The 19,033-nt window shown below is 24.8% G+C and overlaps 1 protein-coding gene across 10 annotated transcripts; it reads right to left on the bottom strand.

Annotated features, from left to right (window-relative positions):
* Window positions 1-569: 569 nt before the first annotated feature.
* On the bottom strand, window positions 570-19,033 carry LOC119609915 (syntaxin-1A). Of its 10 annotated transcripts, none has more exons than XM_037964947.1 (3): window positions 18,554-19,033; window positions 13,007-15,156; window positions 570-1,846 (listed from the first exon to the last, which is right to left on the bottom strand). In XM_037964947.1, exons 2-3 carry the CDS (start codon window positions 13,879-13,881, stop codon window positions 1,828-1,830), a joined length of 894 nt encoding a protein of 297 aa, XP_037820875.1. In that variant the 5' UTR covers window positions 13,882-15,156; window positions 18,554-19,033; the 3' UTR covers window positions 570-1,827. The 10 variants fall into 10 exon arrangements, with proteins under 10 accessions (XP_037820875.1, XP_037820877.1, XP_037820879.1 ...); XM_037964949.1 differs by having other exon boundaries at window positions 13,007-14,530; XM_037964951.1 differs by having other exon boundaries at window positions 13,007-14,530; window positions 18,764-19,033.

Raw genomic sequence — 19,033 nt, 5'->3', positions numbered from 1 at the left:
GGATACATTTTCTATAGAAAACTGTTCCCAATTTGTAAGACATTTTCTATAGAAAATTGCTCTCAATTTATGCTCTTAATTTGGAAGACATTTTCTATAGAAAATTATTCTCAATTAGGGTGATATTTTCTATAGAAATTTGCTCTCATTTTAGGATACATTTTCTATACAAAAATGTATAAAATGTCTCAAAAATTGAGAGCAGTTTTCAATTTGTGAGACATTTTCTATAGAAAATTGCTCTCAATCTGGGAGACATTTTCTATAGAAAATTGTTCTCAATTAGGGAGAAATTTTCTACAGAAAATATCTCTCAATTTGTAAGAAAATTTGTATAGAAAATTACTCTCAGTTTTCGTGACATTTTCTATAGAAAATCTCTATAAATTTGTGAGAAAATTTCGTTTGAAGATTTTACTTAAAAACTGAATTTTAATTAAAAATTTAAATTAATAAAAAAATCACAAAAATTAGTTTTCAAAGGTTTGTTTAAGAAGAAAAAATTCACACAATTCATATGAAATCAGATAAAGATAAATATTTTTTTTCTCAAAGTTTAATAAACTTACCTTAAATTTTAATAAATCCATGGAGAAAACGTCGAACATCTATCTGTCTGTCTCTATGAAACTTAATTGCAAAACGAGAAATTTTTGTAACTATTCCAAAAAGTTGTTATGTCCGTAGAAAGATTGGCTAATAATAATGTTGGTGGTGGTTGTATTTAACGATGTTGTTGTTGTTGTTGGTGTTACTTTAACCATTAAACTACAGTTAACTAAGGTTAAGCTTTTAAACGTTAAAAATCGCATTGCATTTGCAGCAGTTTTTAGATTTTTTTTGGAATTTATTGTTATAAAACAAAGTACATATGATGAAGTGTGTCAAATTTGTGTGGCGACACTGATGTTTTAGTAAATTTATGATGAAAAATTCCCACACTTTTCGAGGCGAAAAGAAAAGTGTGTGGCTTGAGAGTGTGTTAAGTAGTTTTTATTGGTTGGGAGCGCATTAAGTTTTTCAACAGTCATGTGCAATAAAGTGGTTGGATGTAAATAAAAATTTCTTTATGGCTGCATTCTTTCCGGGAAAAAAAAAAGATGTTGCAGTTGAGAAAAATTAGCAAAATGTTATCAGAGTGTGGAGTTATTTGGTTGTTGTTGTTGTTGTAGGTGTTAAAATTGTTGCATTAATATGGTTATTTGTTAAGTACTTATGAAGCAGTCAATAAAAATCGTGCCTTTTAAAAATCATGTGCTTCTTGGAAATGTTTTGGACAAAATGCAATGATTATGACCAAAATAACACATTCCTTGTAGCATGTTGTTTGCGTTTAATTATTATGTTTTAGATGTTATTAGTTAATAAAACGAGCAGGTTTTGGTTTTCTTGATTTGTTTTCATTTTCTTAACGTTTTCAGATTGTGAAAGGTACATAATTATGCTTTATAAATGTTATTTATAGTAAAACAATAATTTAAAGCATTTTTTTTTGTGTGTTAAAAATAAAAATAAAAAACAAACTAAATAAAACATTTACATAAATAAATAAATGCCACTTTAAGTACAAAATTGTTAGTTATACTAACAAAAAAAATAACATGAAAACCTAATAATGAAATCACAATAAATATTTAATTAAACATACAATTAAATACATAAAAAAGTGCAATACTTTTAAATTAATTGAACATAAATTATAATTATAAAAAAACAAGCTTAATAATTAAAAAGATGACTGCAGCAACAGGATGATTTTTTTGCTGGTAGGTGGATTTTTCAAGCATACTTTTAGGGGGGCCACATTAATCCTTTAGCTATAACTTCCTATTTTTTTGAATTTATGCTATTTTAAGTTTAATGTTCCATTTATAGTTTTTTTTTTTTAATTTTTTTTGGCAGCAAAAGCGTTTTTTTAAATATTTTTTTTTTATTATTTTCAACAATGAAATATAGATTGGTAGCACAACAAACAGCATGCAGTTTAAGTCAAAAATAAACCATATAATGAAATTTAAACCAAAAAAAAAGAAAAAAAAAGAGATAAAAGAAAAAAAGGATTATTAGCTGGTTTTAACAAAAACAAAATTGTTAAATGTGAACAATGCTCCTCTCTTTTAAAACAACAAAAGCAGTTAAGTGATTTTTTTTTGTTTTTTTGTAAAACAAATAGAAAGATTCCAAATTAGCGATGTGGAAATAAGTGGGTCACATACAATAGAGATGTGGTATACAGTAGGATTACAAACTTTGGGTGCTTGAGAATAATTCAACTTTCTTTGCTGTAGAAAAATGTTCTCACTGTGTTTATAGAAAACTTGTGCTAGTTTGCAAGAAACTTATCTCAGTTTGTGGAAATTTATTCTTGTGGAAGAAACTATTCTCCTAAACCTTTTTTGAATTTGTGAGAATTTCTATATAGAAAACCTGTTCCAGTTTCCGAGAAATTTTCTATAAGAAACATTTTTTTAGGAATTTTTCTTTTAGAAAAAAATTTGTGGAAATTTCTTCTTGTGGAAAAAAGCTCTTCATTTAAAACTTTTCTCAATTTGTGAGAAATTTTGTATAGAAAACACTTTCTATGAGAGAGATTCTGAGAAGTTTTCTTTAAGAAAAAACAAGTGAAATTCTGAGAAATGTCTGATATTCATGAAAAATTTTCAAAAGAATGCTGAGAAGAGTAATGTCTCAGAATCTGAAAATTTTCTATATGAATATCTCAGATTATAAGAGATGTTTTCTATAAGAAGAATGTCTCAATAAGATATTTTCTATTAGAAATAAATTTGTGGAAATTTCTTTTTGTGTAAGAAACTTTTCTCTCACACAAAACTTTTTTCAATTTGTGAGAAATTTTGTTGTGGAAAACATGTTCCAGTTTCTGAGAAGTTTCTTTAAGAAGAACATGTGAAATTCTGAGAAATGTCTGGTATTCAGAAAAATTTTCTGTAAGAAGAATGTCTTAGTTTATGAGAATTTTTCTAAAGAATTCCGTGAAGAGAAATGTCTAAGATTCTGAAAATTTTCTATATGAATTAGAGAGATTTGTATGAGAGATTTTTTCTATAAGAAGAATTTCTCAATAAGAAATTTTCTATTAGAAACGAATTTGTGGAAATTTCTTCTTGTGGAAGAAACTATTCTCACACAAAACTTTTTTCAATTTGTGAGGATTTTTGTATAGAAAACATTTTCCAGTTTCTAAGAAATTTTCTATGAGAAAAAATCTGAGAAGTTTTTTTTAAGAAAAACTAGTGAAATTCTGAGAAATGTCAGATATATAGAAACATTTTCTGTAAGAAAAATGCCTCAGTTTATGGAAATTTTCTATATGGATATCTCAGATTATGAGAGATTTTTCTATAAGAAAAATGTTCTATGACAAAGATTCTGAGAAGTTTTCTTTAAGAAGAACAAGTGAAATTCTGAGAAATGTCTGATATTCAGACATTCTGTAAGAAGAATGACTCAGATTGTTAGAGGAATCTAAGGAATATTCTACAAGACAAATGTTTTAGATTTTGAGAAAATTTTCTATAGAAAATTGCAATCAATTTGTGAGATATTTTCTATAGAAAATTGGTCTCAATTTGTGAGACATTTTTAATAGAAAATTACTCTTAATTTATGAGACATTTTCAATAGAAAATTGCTCTCAATTAATGAGAAATTTTGTATAGAAAATTTAAAATTATAAGAAATTTTCAATAGAAAAATGCTCTCAATTTGTGAGAAATTTCATATAAAAAAATTGTTCCCAATTTATGATACATTTCATATAGAAAATTGTTCCCAATTTATGAGAAATTTTCTATACAAAATTGTTTTAAATTTATGAGAAATTTTCTATAGAAAATTGTTCTCAATTTATGAGAAATTTTCAATAGAAATTGCTCTTAATTTATGAGAAATTTTCAATAGAAATTTGATCTCAATTTGGAAGAAATTTTCCATAGAAAGTTGTTCTCAATTTATGAGAAATTTTCAATAGAAAATTGCTCTCAATTTATGAGAAATTTTAAATAGAAACTTGCTCTCAATTTAGAAGAAATTTTCCATAGAAAGTTGTTCTCTATTTGGGGAAAATTTCTATAGAAAACTCTTCTAAATTTATGAGAAATTTTCTATAAAAATTTGCTTTCAATTTATAAGAAATTTTCTATAGAAAATTGCTCTCAATTTATGATAAGTTTTCTCAAACTATTCGAAATTTTCTATTAGAAAAGTGTCTTCAAATTCTATGAAATTTTCTTTAAGAAAAATGTCTGAAATATCCTAAGATCAACAAAAGTCTTTCGAGTTTTAAATAAAATTCTGTGAAATTTTTTGTTTGAAGTAATTTATGGGAAAAAAATAATTCTACAAATTAATCATAAATCCAGAAAACATCCACATTAACAGGAAATATTTACAAAATATGTTTAAAAAACATTAAAAATTTAATGACTACCATTTAACTGCTTTTTTAGCAAATCAAAAGTGAGCAAATTTGTTTTAATGTTGTAATGAGTGTTAATTAAAATTATATTAAAGTTAGTTAAGAGATAAATAAAATATGTATAAAAAAATAAAACTAATTAAATTTTTAGATATAATACAAAGAAAGTAAAGTGTTAATAATATAATATAATACATAAATTAAATGAAATAATAAGATTCTTAAGTACATAAAATACACTTAAAGAAAATTGTTTAGTTTTAGTACAGCGAGAGTATATAGATTGTGTGTTAATTTGTAGTTAGTTTTTATTTTTTCTTATTATATTATTAGTATTTTTTGTTATTTTTTTGTTAAATAATTATGGTGTTGCTTATTGTTAATATAAAACAAAGGAATATTAATTTGAAATTAATTTTAAAATTAAGAAAAAGTTTAATTAATGAAATATCTAATGTGATGTTAGCTAATATGGAGTTTAGGGGTTATGAAATTAGTTTAATAAACTTCTCTTTAATAAAGGAAATTATAGAATGGATCAAAAACTTTTATGAATTTTCTAATCTAATTGAAATTAATTGATTTTGATTTTAAATATTGCTGCTGCTGTTATGCTAAACTTTTAGAAAACATTTTTGTCGTTATATCTGTAATATAGAAATTTTTTCTCAATTTTTGCGTAATTTTCTATAGAAAACTTGTCTTTATTTTTGAGTAATTTTCTATAGAGAACTTTTCTCAATTTTTGAGTAATTTTCTATAGAAAACCTGTGTCAATTTTTGAGACATTTTCCATAGAAAACATCTCTCAATTCTTGAGAAATTTTCTTTAGAAAACATGTCTTAATTTATATAGAAAACTTTTTGAAAAATTTCCTATCTGAATTTTCGAGAAATTTTCTTTAGAAAATTTATCTAAATTGTCTCTAGAAAATATGTCTCAATTTATGAGACATTTTCAATAGAAATATGCTCTAAATTTATGAGGAATTTCATATAGAAAATTGTTCTCAATTTATGATAAATTTCATATAGAAAATTGTTCCCAATTTAGAGAAAATTTCTATAGAAAATTGTTCCCAATTTATGATAAATTTTCTATAGAAAAATGTTTTTATTTTATGAGAAATTTTCTATAGAAAAATGTTTTCATTTTATGAGAAATTTTCTATAGAAAATTGCTCTCAATTTATGAGAAATTTTCACTAGAAAGTTGCTCTCAATTTATGAGAAAATTTTAATAGAAAATTGCTCTCAATTTATAAGAAATTTTCAATAGAAAATAGCTCTCCCTTTATCGCAACATTGCTCACACAATTTGGGATATATTTTTTGTACTCAATTCGGGAGAAATTTCCATATAAAGTTGTTCTCTATTTGGGAGAAAATTTCTATAGAAAACTTCTAAATTTATGAGAATTTTTCTATCAAAAATTGCTTTCAATTTATAAGAAATTTTCTATAGAAAATTTTTCTCAATGTTTGCGTAATTTTCTATAGAAAACTTGTCTCTAGTTTTGAGTAATTTTCTTTAGAGAACTTTTCTCAATTTTTGAGTAATTTTCTATAGAAAACTTGTCTCTATTTTTGAGTAATTTTCTATAGAGAACTTGTCTCAATTTTTGAGTAATTTTCTATAGAAAACTTGTCTCTATTTTTGAGGAATTTTCTATAAAGAACTTGTCTCAATTTTTGAGTAATTTTCTTTAGAAAACTTAATTTTTGAGAAATTTTATATAGAAAACTTTTTGAAAAATTTCCTATAGAATAATTATCTGAATTTTTGAGAAATTTTCTTTTGAAAATTTATCTAAATTGTCTCTAGAAAACTTGTCTCAATTTTTTAAAAATTTTCTTTAGACTTTAGAAAACTTGTGTCAATTTTAAAAAATTTTCTTTAGAAAACATGTCTCAATTTATGAAAAATTTCCTATAGAAAAATTATCTAAATTTTTAAGTAATTTTCTATTTTTGAGTAATTTTCTATAGAGAACTTGTCTCAATTTTTAAAAAACTTTCTATAAAATTCGGAGAAATTTCCCGTAGAAATCATTTCTCAATTTTTGAGAAATCTCAATTTTAAAAACTTTTCTCAATTTTTGAGAAACTTCCTATAGAAAAATTATGTATATTTTGGAGAAAATTTCTATAGAAAATTTTCTAAAAAGACTTTTTCTAAACTTAATTCTGGTCTCAATATATAAGAAATTCTGTTTAAAAAAAAACTGGTCTCAAATTTGACAAAATTTTCTATAAAACATTTTCTGCTAGAAACTGAAACCATCTTTTGAAGTGTTTTTTAATTTTTTTTTTTTTTTTTAAATTTCTAAAGCAAAACTTTTTAAAACTAAATTACTAAATCTTGTTTTATCCAACATTTGAAAATAATAATTTGAAGTTTAAAACAAAATACCTTTCAGACAGGAAGTAGTTATCGAATTAGTTCAATTTAAACTTTATACAAAACATAAAAAGCTGTATAAAATATTGTGTAAAACCTCAAATGCAAAATACGACCTAAAAATCTAATAATTTTAAAAACCCCTTGAAATGTATGCTGCTTATACAAAGAAAAATATTACATAATTTTATGACAGAAAAGTTGAACGAACTTAAAAAAAAAACAATAAAAATATAAAGCTATAACAAAATATGTATTTATATCTACTAACCATAAAAAAGTGAGAGTTGTATAAAATAGATTTCTATGGAATTTTGTAAAATTATAATAAAAATTTACATAAATAAAGAAAAAAAAACACACGAAAGAATTATAAAAGCAAAATTCAAAAATTAAAAAAAAAACATAAATGTGTATTACATAATAAAATTTTGTTTATTTTTTTTACCTGTATGAGAAGATGTTAAATTTTCCAAAAAAAAAAATATCCAAATTTTTATACTTATACAAAACTATCCAAAGGGAGTGAAATAGTAGTAATAATAATGAAACCAATTTATAAGTTTTATTTTAACAATAAAAAAACCATCAGTTTTAAAACTTTATTGAAATATCAAGAATTAATGTTGTATATTATATATATTTTTGTTGTTGTTGTTGTTTTTTATTAAATTTTTAATTTTCATTTTGTCTATTAAATTTTGAGTATATTTTTTAATTTTTTTTTAAATTTTTTTCACAAATAGAATTAATATAAATAAAAAGTTAAAAAAAAATAAAAAAATAAAAAAATTCAAAAAAAAAGTCAAAAATTCTATGAATTTTAAATTAACTACTAAAAACTAGTTTACAATAATATTAATTTTATTATTATATTTAAATTGTTGTTTTTTTTTAATTTTTTGTTGTTGTTTTTGTTTTATATTAGCAAAAATGTTTTAATGCTTGTCAAAAGGAAGCATTACGAGTTGAGATTTTATATTTTTTATTTTCAATTTATCTTTTTAGTTGTATTTGTTTATATTTAATAGGTTTTTTTGTTATAAATAAATGTGATAACTACAATTTAACACACAATCTAATCACGCACAATTAACTTAAGATTATAAAAGAAACAAAAAAATAAATAAAGCAAAATATGTTAATAAAAAGTTATTAAATAATAAAACCCTAAACCGAGACAGTAAGTGACAAGTAACAGAAAAATATTAAGAAAAAAAATTATTGATTATAGTATGAACAAAGTTTTTGTCAACTGACCTTTTTTGAAATAAATTTTGTAAATTTAAATTAGCATACTATTTCTGTACTGACCTTTTGTCTTTAATTTGTGACATTTTTTTTTTTTAATAAAGAAATATATTCAGAATTTTTTGCTAGTTTCTTAGTTACAGTTTCTGGGTTCAGTGTCACAGGAAAACTTGTCTTATATTCAAAGAAATGTTTTTCTTACTTTCAAAGTAATTTTTTATAGAATCTTTTATTTGAACACTTTGTCTTAGTTATTGAAAAATTTTCTTCAGAAAACTTGTCTGAATTTTTAAGAAATTTTGCATAAAAAACCTGAAAGATTGTGTAAAAATTAGATTTTAGTTTCTTGGTTTTTTGAGATTTTGTCCAGAAAAATTTGTTTTATCAAAAAAATATTTTTATACATTTCAACAAAATTTTCTATAGAATAATTTCTTTAAACAGTTTGCTTCAGTTATTGAGAAATTTTCTTTAGGAACATTGTGTTAACTTTGGAGACTTTTTGTTAGAGGAAAATTTTAATTTTGAATAATGAAAAAATCTATAGAAAACTTGTTTTAGTGTTGAAGAGATTTTCATAGAAAACTTTCCACAATTTTGGAGAATGTTTTCTTAGGGATTCTTAAAAGTTTTCTACAAAAACCAGTTGCTTATGTTTGAAAAAAATTTTCTATAGAATATTTTGGACAATTTTTGTTAGAGAAAAATTTTACAGAAAAATTGTTTTAGTGTTAAATAGATTTCCTCGAGAAAACTTTGTCTCAACTTTGGAGAATTTTTCCTTAGGATTCTTAAAAGATTTTCTACAAAAACTTGGTTCAGTTTTTATTTTCAAAGAAATTTCTCTCTAGACTCAAAGCAATTTTCTATAGAATAATTTTTTTAGACAGTTTGCCTCAGCTACTGAAAAGTTATATCCTGAAAAATTGTATTATTGTGGAGACCTTTTGTTGGATAGAAATTTTAATTTTGTAAAAATATCTATTAAAAACATTGGAAGTTTATACACAATCATCGGACGTGCCTAATCGCATACCAGACACATAATATGTCGGAAACTTTGAAAAGCTGATACCAGATAGAATGTCTTGGTCAAGCGAAAAACTAGAGCAAATACCAGTAGGAATCCGTTGTTACACGTATGGCTCTAAATTGGGGGAAAAAGTGGGCCTGTGGTTCTTTATTGAAGACCCAGAATCGGAAACATACCACCGTTTACTTAATCATAACACAAGCATCCAGGCAGAAGTCCAAGCAATAACAGAATGTGTAAATTGGATTAGACCAAATATGCCGCCCACAGCCTTTAATATATTTACCGGGCGATATCAGGTGATAGAATTAAATCTAAGATCGTATTGGATTGTAAGAAAGCTTTAACTGAATACTCTCCCAGTGATAAGATTTACATCATATGATTGCCAGGCCACTCGTGGGTAGTCAACAACGAAAGGGCGAATGTAATAACTTTAAAGAGAGTTAACCTGACAAACGCAAAACCATTCGACGCAACAAAAGCTGAATTAGTGGTGGGTAGAACCACAAACAGTCTTCCTTGGGAAGAATTTTTCTATACGAAAACAGTCTTCTTTGTGAAGACTTTTTCTATTCGAAAACAGTCTTCCTTGGGAAGACTTTCTATACGAAAACAGTCTTTCTTAGGAAGACTTTTTCTATACGAAAACAGTCTTCCTTGGGAAGACTTTTTCTATGCGAAAACAGTCTTCCTTGTGAAGACTTTTTCTATACGAAAACAGTCTTCCTTGTGAAGACTTTTTCTATACGAAAACAGTCTTCCTTGTGAAGACTTTTTCTATACGAAAACAGTCTTCCTTGGGAAGACTTTTTCTATACGAAAACAGTCTTCCTTGGGAAGACTTTTTCTATACGAAAACAGTCTTCCTTGGGAAGACTTTTTCTATACGAAAACAGTCTTCCTTGGGAAGACTTTTTTTATAAGAAAAAAGTCTTCCTTGGGAAGACATTTTCTATACGAAAACATTCGTCCTTGGGAAGACTTTTTCTATAAGAAATTTTTCAAAATTTTAAAAATCAATAGAAAACTTTTTTAAATTTTGAAAAATTTTCTAAAGATAACTAGTCTCGATTTTAAATAAATATTCCTTTGAATGTTATAAAATGTTTAAATGTTATTTGCAAAGAAATTTCTCTTTCAAAAAGTTTAAAAAATCTATAGAAAACTTTTTTTTTAAAATTTGAAAATTTTTCTAAATAAAACTTGTCTCAGTTTTAAAGAAGTGTTTCTATAGAAAACTTAATATATTAATGTAAGTTTTAAGGAAATTTTTAAAAAAATTTTAGAATTTTCTAAAAATTTTAAACTTTTAAAATTCTTTTAACAAAATTTCCTTTAAAAAGTCACCAACTGTTTCAGTTATTTATAAAAATAAGTAGATAAATATAAAAAAAAATAAAACGTTTTTAACAACGTTTTTTCTTAGCACAGTTGTTTTTTAAAAAATACTTAAAGTAAAAGAAAATGAATAATATTAATAAACAAGACTCTTTAAAAAAATTGCACTATAGTTTAAAATTTAAGAAAAACATATACAAGAAGTATTATTTAAAAAAAAAAATAAACAATTTTTAAAAAATTTAAAAAAGAGATTTAATAAAAAAATTCTTTGATTGTATGTTTTGTAGGTGTGTAAGTTTTTTTTTATTTAAATAATATATTTATTTATATAGTTGTTGTTGTTATTTTGTTTAAGTAGTTAGTTTTTATTGTATTTTGTGTTTATTTGCTTTTGTTGTTTTTTGTTTACTTTTATAAATATACATACTAAATAATTTTTTTTTTTTTTTTTGTGATTTAATTTTGTTTTTTGTTTTTTTTTTTTATAAATATTAAATATTTAGTTGTCTAAATTGCAAAGTGTGTGTTTTTTTATAATATTTATATTATAGATTTAAAGAAGATTTCAAACAAAATTAATTACATTTTTTTAAATGTTTGTTTTTTTATTAATTAATTGACTATAATACAAAAGTAAATGCGCTCTTAAAAAACTTTTAAGTTTGTAATAGAAAGGGGGGGGGCGTGGGAAGGGGGATCAAGGGAAGATTGAGACAAAACAAAAACCAAACCAAGTTTTTTAAGAAAAAGTGTTATGGAGTGGTTTAGAAATTAACTTTAGTTTTAAACCTAAAAACTAGTTTTATAAGAAATTGTTTTTATAGCAAATTTCTTGTAGGTAATGGGGAATATTCTATAGAAAATATATTTTAATTTCTAAGAAATTTTCATTAGAAAACTGCTAACAGTTTATGAGTTATTATCTACAGAAATCAGAGAACACATTTATCTTATCAAGTTTATTTTTAAAAACATTTTTAAAAATGGTTTGGTTTTTGAGATTTGAAATAAAAAACAGTATGTCTGTCACATTGATTTGTTGTTTTTTTTTAGAAAAACATAATAAATTAAAATACTATTAAAATATTTTGAAAATTTTCTTTAGTTTAAAACATTTAAAACCAAGAAGAGGCTGCTATAAAAATCAGCAAAATTTTTTTAATCACAAACATTTGACATACTGTTCTTGCTAAAAAAAAAAGAAACAAAATAATTTTAACTGGTGACTAATAGATAAAAGGAGAGTCTAGGTTAGGTTTATATAGAGATTCAAAGTTTTTAAAAATATGCATTTGTTTTAAGTTTTCAAGAGATTCTACTTTATTTTATAACAATAAATAGGAAAAAGTTTGTTTTAGTTTTTTTTTATATATAAATATTTAAATGTTAAAAATAAAAATTAAACATTTATGATTTGAAGAAGAGTAAAAAAAAAGAAAACAAAAAACAATTATTTATATAAATATTGTAATAAAAAAAATATATGTATGTAAAACACAAATTGAAAAAACTAGTTTGCTGAAAATTTTTCAAATAGTCATTTAAAACTAATTAAGTAAATGGTTTAAAAAGAAAAGATTTTGTTTAACTAAATTTTTCTAAGAAAATTTAGTTAAAAATCAAAACTATAGAAGAAGAAAAAGGCCTTAAAAATGTTAAATTAATATAGAAAAATCTAGACGAGAAAACCTAATAAATTTTTTTTAGCCTGAAAAAGCCATTTGAATTTGTAGAATGGTTTTAATTTTAAGGCCTTTTATGGCAGGTTAATTTTGCTATTTACTGTAGTTTTAAATATTAATAAGAGTTTTTTTTTATCTTTTACTTTTAATAATAATAATAATTTGCAAGAAATTGATTTTGTTTTTCTTAGTAAGATTTTCGTAATATAATTTTTTTCTGTTTAACAAACTAAACTTAAACTTGAGAATCTTATTTTGGTTTTTTTGTTTAAATTTCGCATAACATTTTAGCTTTAGTTTGGTTTGTTATTATTTTGTAGCTAATAGTTTTTTTTTGTATTATTTAATTTAATTTTTTATTATTTTAAAGAGATTTTTTTTTTTGTTTGTGGTTTAAAGAAATTGTTCTACATTTTTTTTGTATTATTATTTTGTTGGTTTTTTTTAAAGAAGTATGATTAATAATTATTTTTGTTTTTTATATTTTTAAGTTAAATATTTATATATATAAGGTATATAATATATAAGAATAATTTCTTTGTTTTGTTTAAACAATTTCTTACTTTCATTTGTTTTCTGTTTTTCTATAATTATTATTAATATTAAATTGTTTTTATGACTTTTTTTCATTAAGGAGAACCTAATTAAGTTTAAATTTAAATATAAAAAATTTATATAAATAATCACTAGGCTAAACTAAAAAATTAAACAAAAAAACGTAATTAAAAAAACTTATAATAAAAAAAAATAAAATAATCATAATATATAATAACTTAAGCGCATCTAAATGTTTAAATAATAATAATTAAAAAATAATAATGAAAAGAAAATAAAAGAAAAAAGAACATGGCATTTACATGAAATAACTGCTAACATATGAAGCAGCTATGATACCCAACACAGTCAAGCATATCAAAATCATAATCTTCTTTCGCCGGGCTTTACTCTGATATTTCAAAGCTTTCTTTGTATCCTGAGTTGCAGTCTGCACATAGTCCATAGCGTGCTCCACATGATACTCAATGCGATCGATCATTTCACCCTGTGACTCCACCAACATAGCCATATCCATGAACATGTCATGCAATTCCTTGATCGATGTCTCCAATTTCATAATATCAGCGTGACGAGCCTCTATATCGGCTAAAGTTTGTTTAGCCTGTTGCGTTTCCATGATGATACCCTGCGTAAAGACGGCCGGATTGCCCTGCTCCAACATATCCTCTAATTCTTCGTTTGTCGTAGCACGACCGGTGATCTCCAATTGACGTTGTATTCTTCCCTTGCAGCGCTCACGATAATCGGTTTGTGTACGATTGTATTCGGTCATGACCTCAACAAATTTACGTGACAGTGTCGAATGCTGAGTTTTGCGTATACGCAAATCAGCCGATGATTTATTCTGTTGCTCCTCCTGTTCAATATTCTGTTCGATGCCTTTTAGTTTGCCTCTAACACGATTGGCATTCTTTTTAATATCGGCCATGAGATCTTCTAGCTCCTGTTTGGTTTTCTCATCCGATTGGGGTGCAGATAGAATGGCCGAATGTTTTTTCTTAACCTCCTCAACGTTTTCTTGCACCTTGTCGATCATATTGCGTATTTCTTCGACCTGGGCAAAGAAATCATCCATATAGGAGTCATGAGTGGTGTCAACATTAACAGCCACCTCTTCGGCCTCCTCATCATCCGATTGGGCTGCATGTAAAGCGGCTAATCTGTCTTTTGTCATGTTGCTGGTTGGATTTTCGCTTTAGAGAGTTGGTGTTTGAAGGAGTTTAAACGTTTAGTGTTGTTTTAAAGTAGAAGTTTAGTTTGGGTTTAGTTTTTTATAGTTTTTTTTTCAAGAAAAATATGTATTTTTTTTTTAGCAGTTGTGTTAGTCTGCGTTTTTTATTAAGTTTTAATTTAGTTTTTTGTTATTCAACATTGCTAAGATTAGTTTTTTTTGTTGTTTTATTGTTATCTGATGATTTATATACTTTTCAATGCCACTTTTACACAAATTTTAGTTTTGTTTTTCGCTTTACTGTTGTAGGATGATAACGTTCTTTACGTCTTTGTTGAGGGAGGGGATTTTGCAGGTGGTAGTTGATGTATGTGTTGTTGCTGGTACTGGAACACAGCCGGGCAAACAAGTATAGCGAGTAAGTAGTACCAGCAGTGTTTTTTTCTTCTTCCGTATTTTGTTTTTTTCTTCTTTACTACTGGTTTTGGAGTATACAAAAGCCAACAGCAGAAATTTTGCTGAAAACGTGACTCACTTTTTACACAAATTTATTTTTTTTTTTTATTTTAAATTCTATTTGAATTTGATTTGTTCACTTTATCTTGAGATATTTTTTATATTTATATGTATTACGTAGCTTTTGTTAATATTTCTGTTAAAATAGAATAAAATATATGTATTTTTTTATTATATTTTTGGCGTATTTTTTATATTTATTATGCTTTGTTTGGTTATTCTTCAAAAAAAAAAAAAAACACTTTCTCTTAAACTCTTTTGTGAAACAACTATAATGCTCTTGTTAAAATTTTAGCAAGCTCTCTTTCTCTTTGTATTCATAAAGCATTTTTGCTCTTTAGCAAAAGATATACAATTTTTTTTTCTACTAACAATTATTACGTTAAGAGTATGAATGGCAGATAAAATTATAAGTTTGTTGATAAATTGATTTAATTATTAACATTTACTTGATAATTTTAAACTATTGTTTTATATATTTTTTTTAAATTTAAGTTAAAGGGACTGAATAACCTTGGCCGTTAGCTAGAGAAACACAAGCACTTTATTTATAATATACCCGTTTGTAATCCAATTGTTTTTTTCTTTAATTTATTTTGTCAATTTTAAGTGTGTATGTGTTTGTTTTTAGGGGGGCTCTTTATCTTTTTTTTTTGTTTTCTCTCTCTTTTTAAGATTTTTTTTATATTAAACAAACACCCAGAGTTGTATTGTATTAGTATTTAAATTTTCTTTTAATTAAATTTTTCCTTCTTCTTTAGCCTATAATAAAAAGTGTAGTAAATATTTTAACACTATTTTTTTAATATTTATTAGCAATTTTAATATTTTAAGTTATTGTAAAACAACAATTATATATTTTACTTATTTTGTTATAAATTAATCAACAAATTTCCACGTTTTTTTATATTATTTTCTTTTTCTATTTCAGATACAAATATCTGTGTATGACCGAACCTTAGCTAAAACTTAGTGGTGGTATGTTGGTGTGCCTTTTTTTTTAATCAATGTAAAAAAATCGATTTTCTGCGCAAAGAAGAAGGCTTCTTCACTCGTTAAAGTTAAAGCAAAAAACAATTTTCTTTTTCAGGCGGCCGTTTTTTTTTATTAAACGTTATTTTTTTCCTTTTTTTCTGTTGCTATTTAATGAAAAAGGGGAGGGATACTATAATTTTTTTTTTCTATATATTCACGCGCGTAGGTTCGGTTTTTTTTATAAATTTTATTAATTATTAATTTAATACAACGGTGGGTGTTTAATTTTATTGATAATAACTAATTTTCCAAAAATAATTTTACAATCACTATAAAATTGCAACACTTCATTTATTTTTGCTGGAAAATGTAGAGCAAATTGTAATTTTTTTTTGCCTAGAATCTTTTTGTATTAATCAATTTTTTTTATAATTTTACTACACCCGTTTGCATTTAGAATATTTGTTATATTTTTGCTTTTTTCAAATATTTTTTTTACTATTTTTAGCAACGTTGCTTTCGTTGTAAAGGCTTACTCTCGACTGAATTGGGGAGCTCTGGTCATAGAATTATCAACTAGAAAAGAGACGTTTTTAGTTTGTGTAAAAAATACTCTCGCATATATCCCCAATAAAGCAAACTGTGTGGGTTAGTTAGCCTTAAATGGCCTCAAAAATGTACAAATTTAGATTTAAAAGAAACTTTAAGACATTTTGCTTAAAACTAGAAAAATAAAATTTGACAATAATCAAGATTTTAAAATTTTTAAAAATTACTTTTATGGCTACAATGTCTCCAAATTAGGTTTCTTCAACATGGCTTTGGGCCCTGTTAAGACAAAATATTTATGTAGTACTTAGACTTCGCATTTTTTTTTTTTTGACAAAAAGTCAATTCACCGAAAGTCGATTTATAAAATACTTTTTGGATTGGAGATCTTTTAGTCATAAATGTAATTTTTAGAAATTGTAAAATCTTACTTTTTCAATATTTTTCTTTTTCTGCAGCATTTCTAAATGTATTTCAGAACTTTCTAATTGTATTTCAGACATTTTCAATTGTACTTCAGAAATTTCCAATTAAAAAGTGTTTTCAATAATTTTTCAATATTGACTTTTTTCGACTTATCGACTTTTTATGACATTATTTGAGTTCCTTATTTTTATATTTAAGACCCAAGTTTAAAGGATTAAAAGAGGCCTAGGTGTATTTCTTGGGATCCTTAACCAGTACCTAAGGTGGGAATCGAACCCATCACCTCCGGTCTATCAGACTATACCATTTTCAACAGTAATTCAGAAAAACTCAATTGTAAATGAGATTTTTCATTTGAAATTACGAAATTTAGAAAAGAACAATTGAAAATGAGAATTTTCATTTATAATTCAGAAAATATCAATTGAAATTGAGATATTCCATTTGAAATTCAGAAAAGAACACTTGAAAATGAGATTTTCTATTTGAAATTCGGAAAACTACAATTGAAAATGAGATTTTTCATATCAAATTCAGAAAATTCTAGTTGAAAATGAGATTTTCCATTTGATATTCAGAAAATTCCAATTGAAAATGAGATTTTTCATTTGAAATTTAGAAAAATCCAATTGAAAATGAGATTTTTCGTTTGAAATTCAGAAAACTACATGTATGGATGTTTTTCAAACTTAAGTTAAAACAAATAACATAGAATGTGCATCTCATACAACATAAATTTTCAATAGCGGGTCGAGATACATAAAGAATACGTGTAAATCATGACAACCCGCACGTCGAGATGCATACTCTTGTAATAAATATTCTTTGGTTAAAATTAATTGTAATATTATCATCTTCATTTACCCTTTTTCTCATTTTCAATTGCATTTTTCTGAATTTCAAATGAAAAATCTCATTTTCAACTGGAATTTTCTGAATTTCAAATGGAAAATCTCGTTTTCAATTGGATTTTTCTGAATTTAAAATGAATAATCTCATTTTCGATTGTTGTTTTCCGAATTTCAAATAAAAAATCTCATTTTCAACTGTTCTTTTCTGATTTTCAAAAGGAAAATCTCAATTTCAATTGATATTTTCTCAATTTAAAATGAAAATTCTCATTTTCAATTGTTCTTTTCTAAATTTCAATTGAAAAATCCCATTTTCAAATGTCCTCTTCTGAATTTCAAATGGAAATTCTCAATTTCAATTGATATTTTCTGAATTGAAATGAAAAGTTCTCATTTTCAATTGAAAAAGGTGTAGAACACTAAACAGTAACTCACCGGAGGCCACAAAATAAACAGGACAAAAGTGAGTCCAATGAATATAAAATTTACATTAAATAAAAGTTTATTCCAATATTTGTAAAAGTTGTAAAAGTATGGATTTCTATTGGAAGAGATCTACCGAAAATATTTATATAAATTCAGAAGATAGTTTTTTTAATTTTATCCACCTAGAATTTGATTTGGAACTCAATGGAATACAAATGTAAAGCATTGAACTGAAATAGATTTGATTCTTTTTTTTTATTTTTTGTTGGGATATTTTTTTTCGACTGTTCCGTAACAGAATGCGGAAATGTAATCGAAAGGCAGAATAGGGCTGATTATAGATTTAAAATTTCATTTTTCAATATCGACTGACTTTTTAATATTATCAACTTTTCGACTTTATTTAGGTTTTATTCGATTTTTTGAAATATGAAATTATATTCACCACTATCGCCAAAAGAAGTGAAACTTTTGTTCCCTCGAAAATTTACATTCCCCACGAAGGGAAAATTGTTATCGTGAACTTGTTGTTAACAATTCATTCACAATAGCTGTTCAATGTTTACAAATTCCATCAACAAATTTCACAACAGGGGAATTTTTTTCACGACAATAAAGTTAGTGAACGAAAAAAGTGAAGAAGGAACATATTTCACATGGAATGTTAATTGGCGATAGGGGTGATTATTAATTGAATATTATTCAGGCTCGAGTTTGAGTTCCATTTTCAATTTCTTTCAGTGTATTTGAAAAAGGCGAGAAAAAAACGCCAAAACTATTTTACGTTCAAAATAAAACCCAACACTTTTCACAGTTGTACATGGGGGTAGCAAAAGAGTATAATGTTTTTTCTTTTACTTTCGCAATTTATCAAGAGTTTGCGTTTTTCGTATACAAAAAAAATTCTCATACTTTCTTACAAATTCTCTTACTTCTTAAATAAAATATTCTCTTAAAAAGCGAGGGAGTGTTTGTTTTTCCTTATTTTGTTATCCGGATTTTGGTTTTTTGCAATTTTTTTCTTCTTCCACTACGTTTTTTTCTTCGATTTTAACCTTCCACTATAACCCTTTTTTCTGTGGAAAAAATTTTATTCCGGTTTAAGTTTGCACTTTATGTTTAAAATTTAATTTATTGTTTACATTTCCAGCTGATTATATTATAGGTTTTTTTAATTATTTCTTAGATTTGTTATACATTTAGCACTTTTTATCTTAGTTTTTGTTTAATTTTATTACAAATTTGTCACTTTAACAACCACTTGCCAGGCATTACGTCAAAAAAGCACTTATTATTTTTGTTCTTTTTTTCTTTTCTTTTGGTGATTTTGTCTTTTGTGTCACTCACTTTTTGTTTGACTACTTGTGTACTATACAACAACAACCACATCAATGACAACAATTTTTACAAGA

This window comes from Lucilia sericata, unplaced genomic scaffold (genome assembly GCF_015586225.1).
Source record: "Lucilia sericata isolate MDLA Ls3-8-SP2 unplaced genomic scaffold, ASM1558622v1 Contig001084F_arrow, whole genome shotgun sequence".
Lineage (NCBI taxonomy): Eukaryota > Metazoa > Arthropoda > Insecta > Diptera > Calliphoridae > Lucilia > Lucilia sericata.
The sequence above is the reverse complement of the archived record's forward strand: the minus strand, read 5'-3'. Positions and strand labels throughout refer to the sequence as shown.

Bases quoted from the DNA above. Each gene is read 5' to 3' on its own strand.
- LOC119609915 (XM_037964947.1), bottom strand. From the start codon at position 13,881: ATGACAAAAGACAGATTAGCCGCTTTACATGCAGCCCAATCGGATGAT.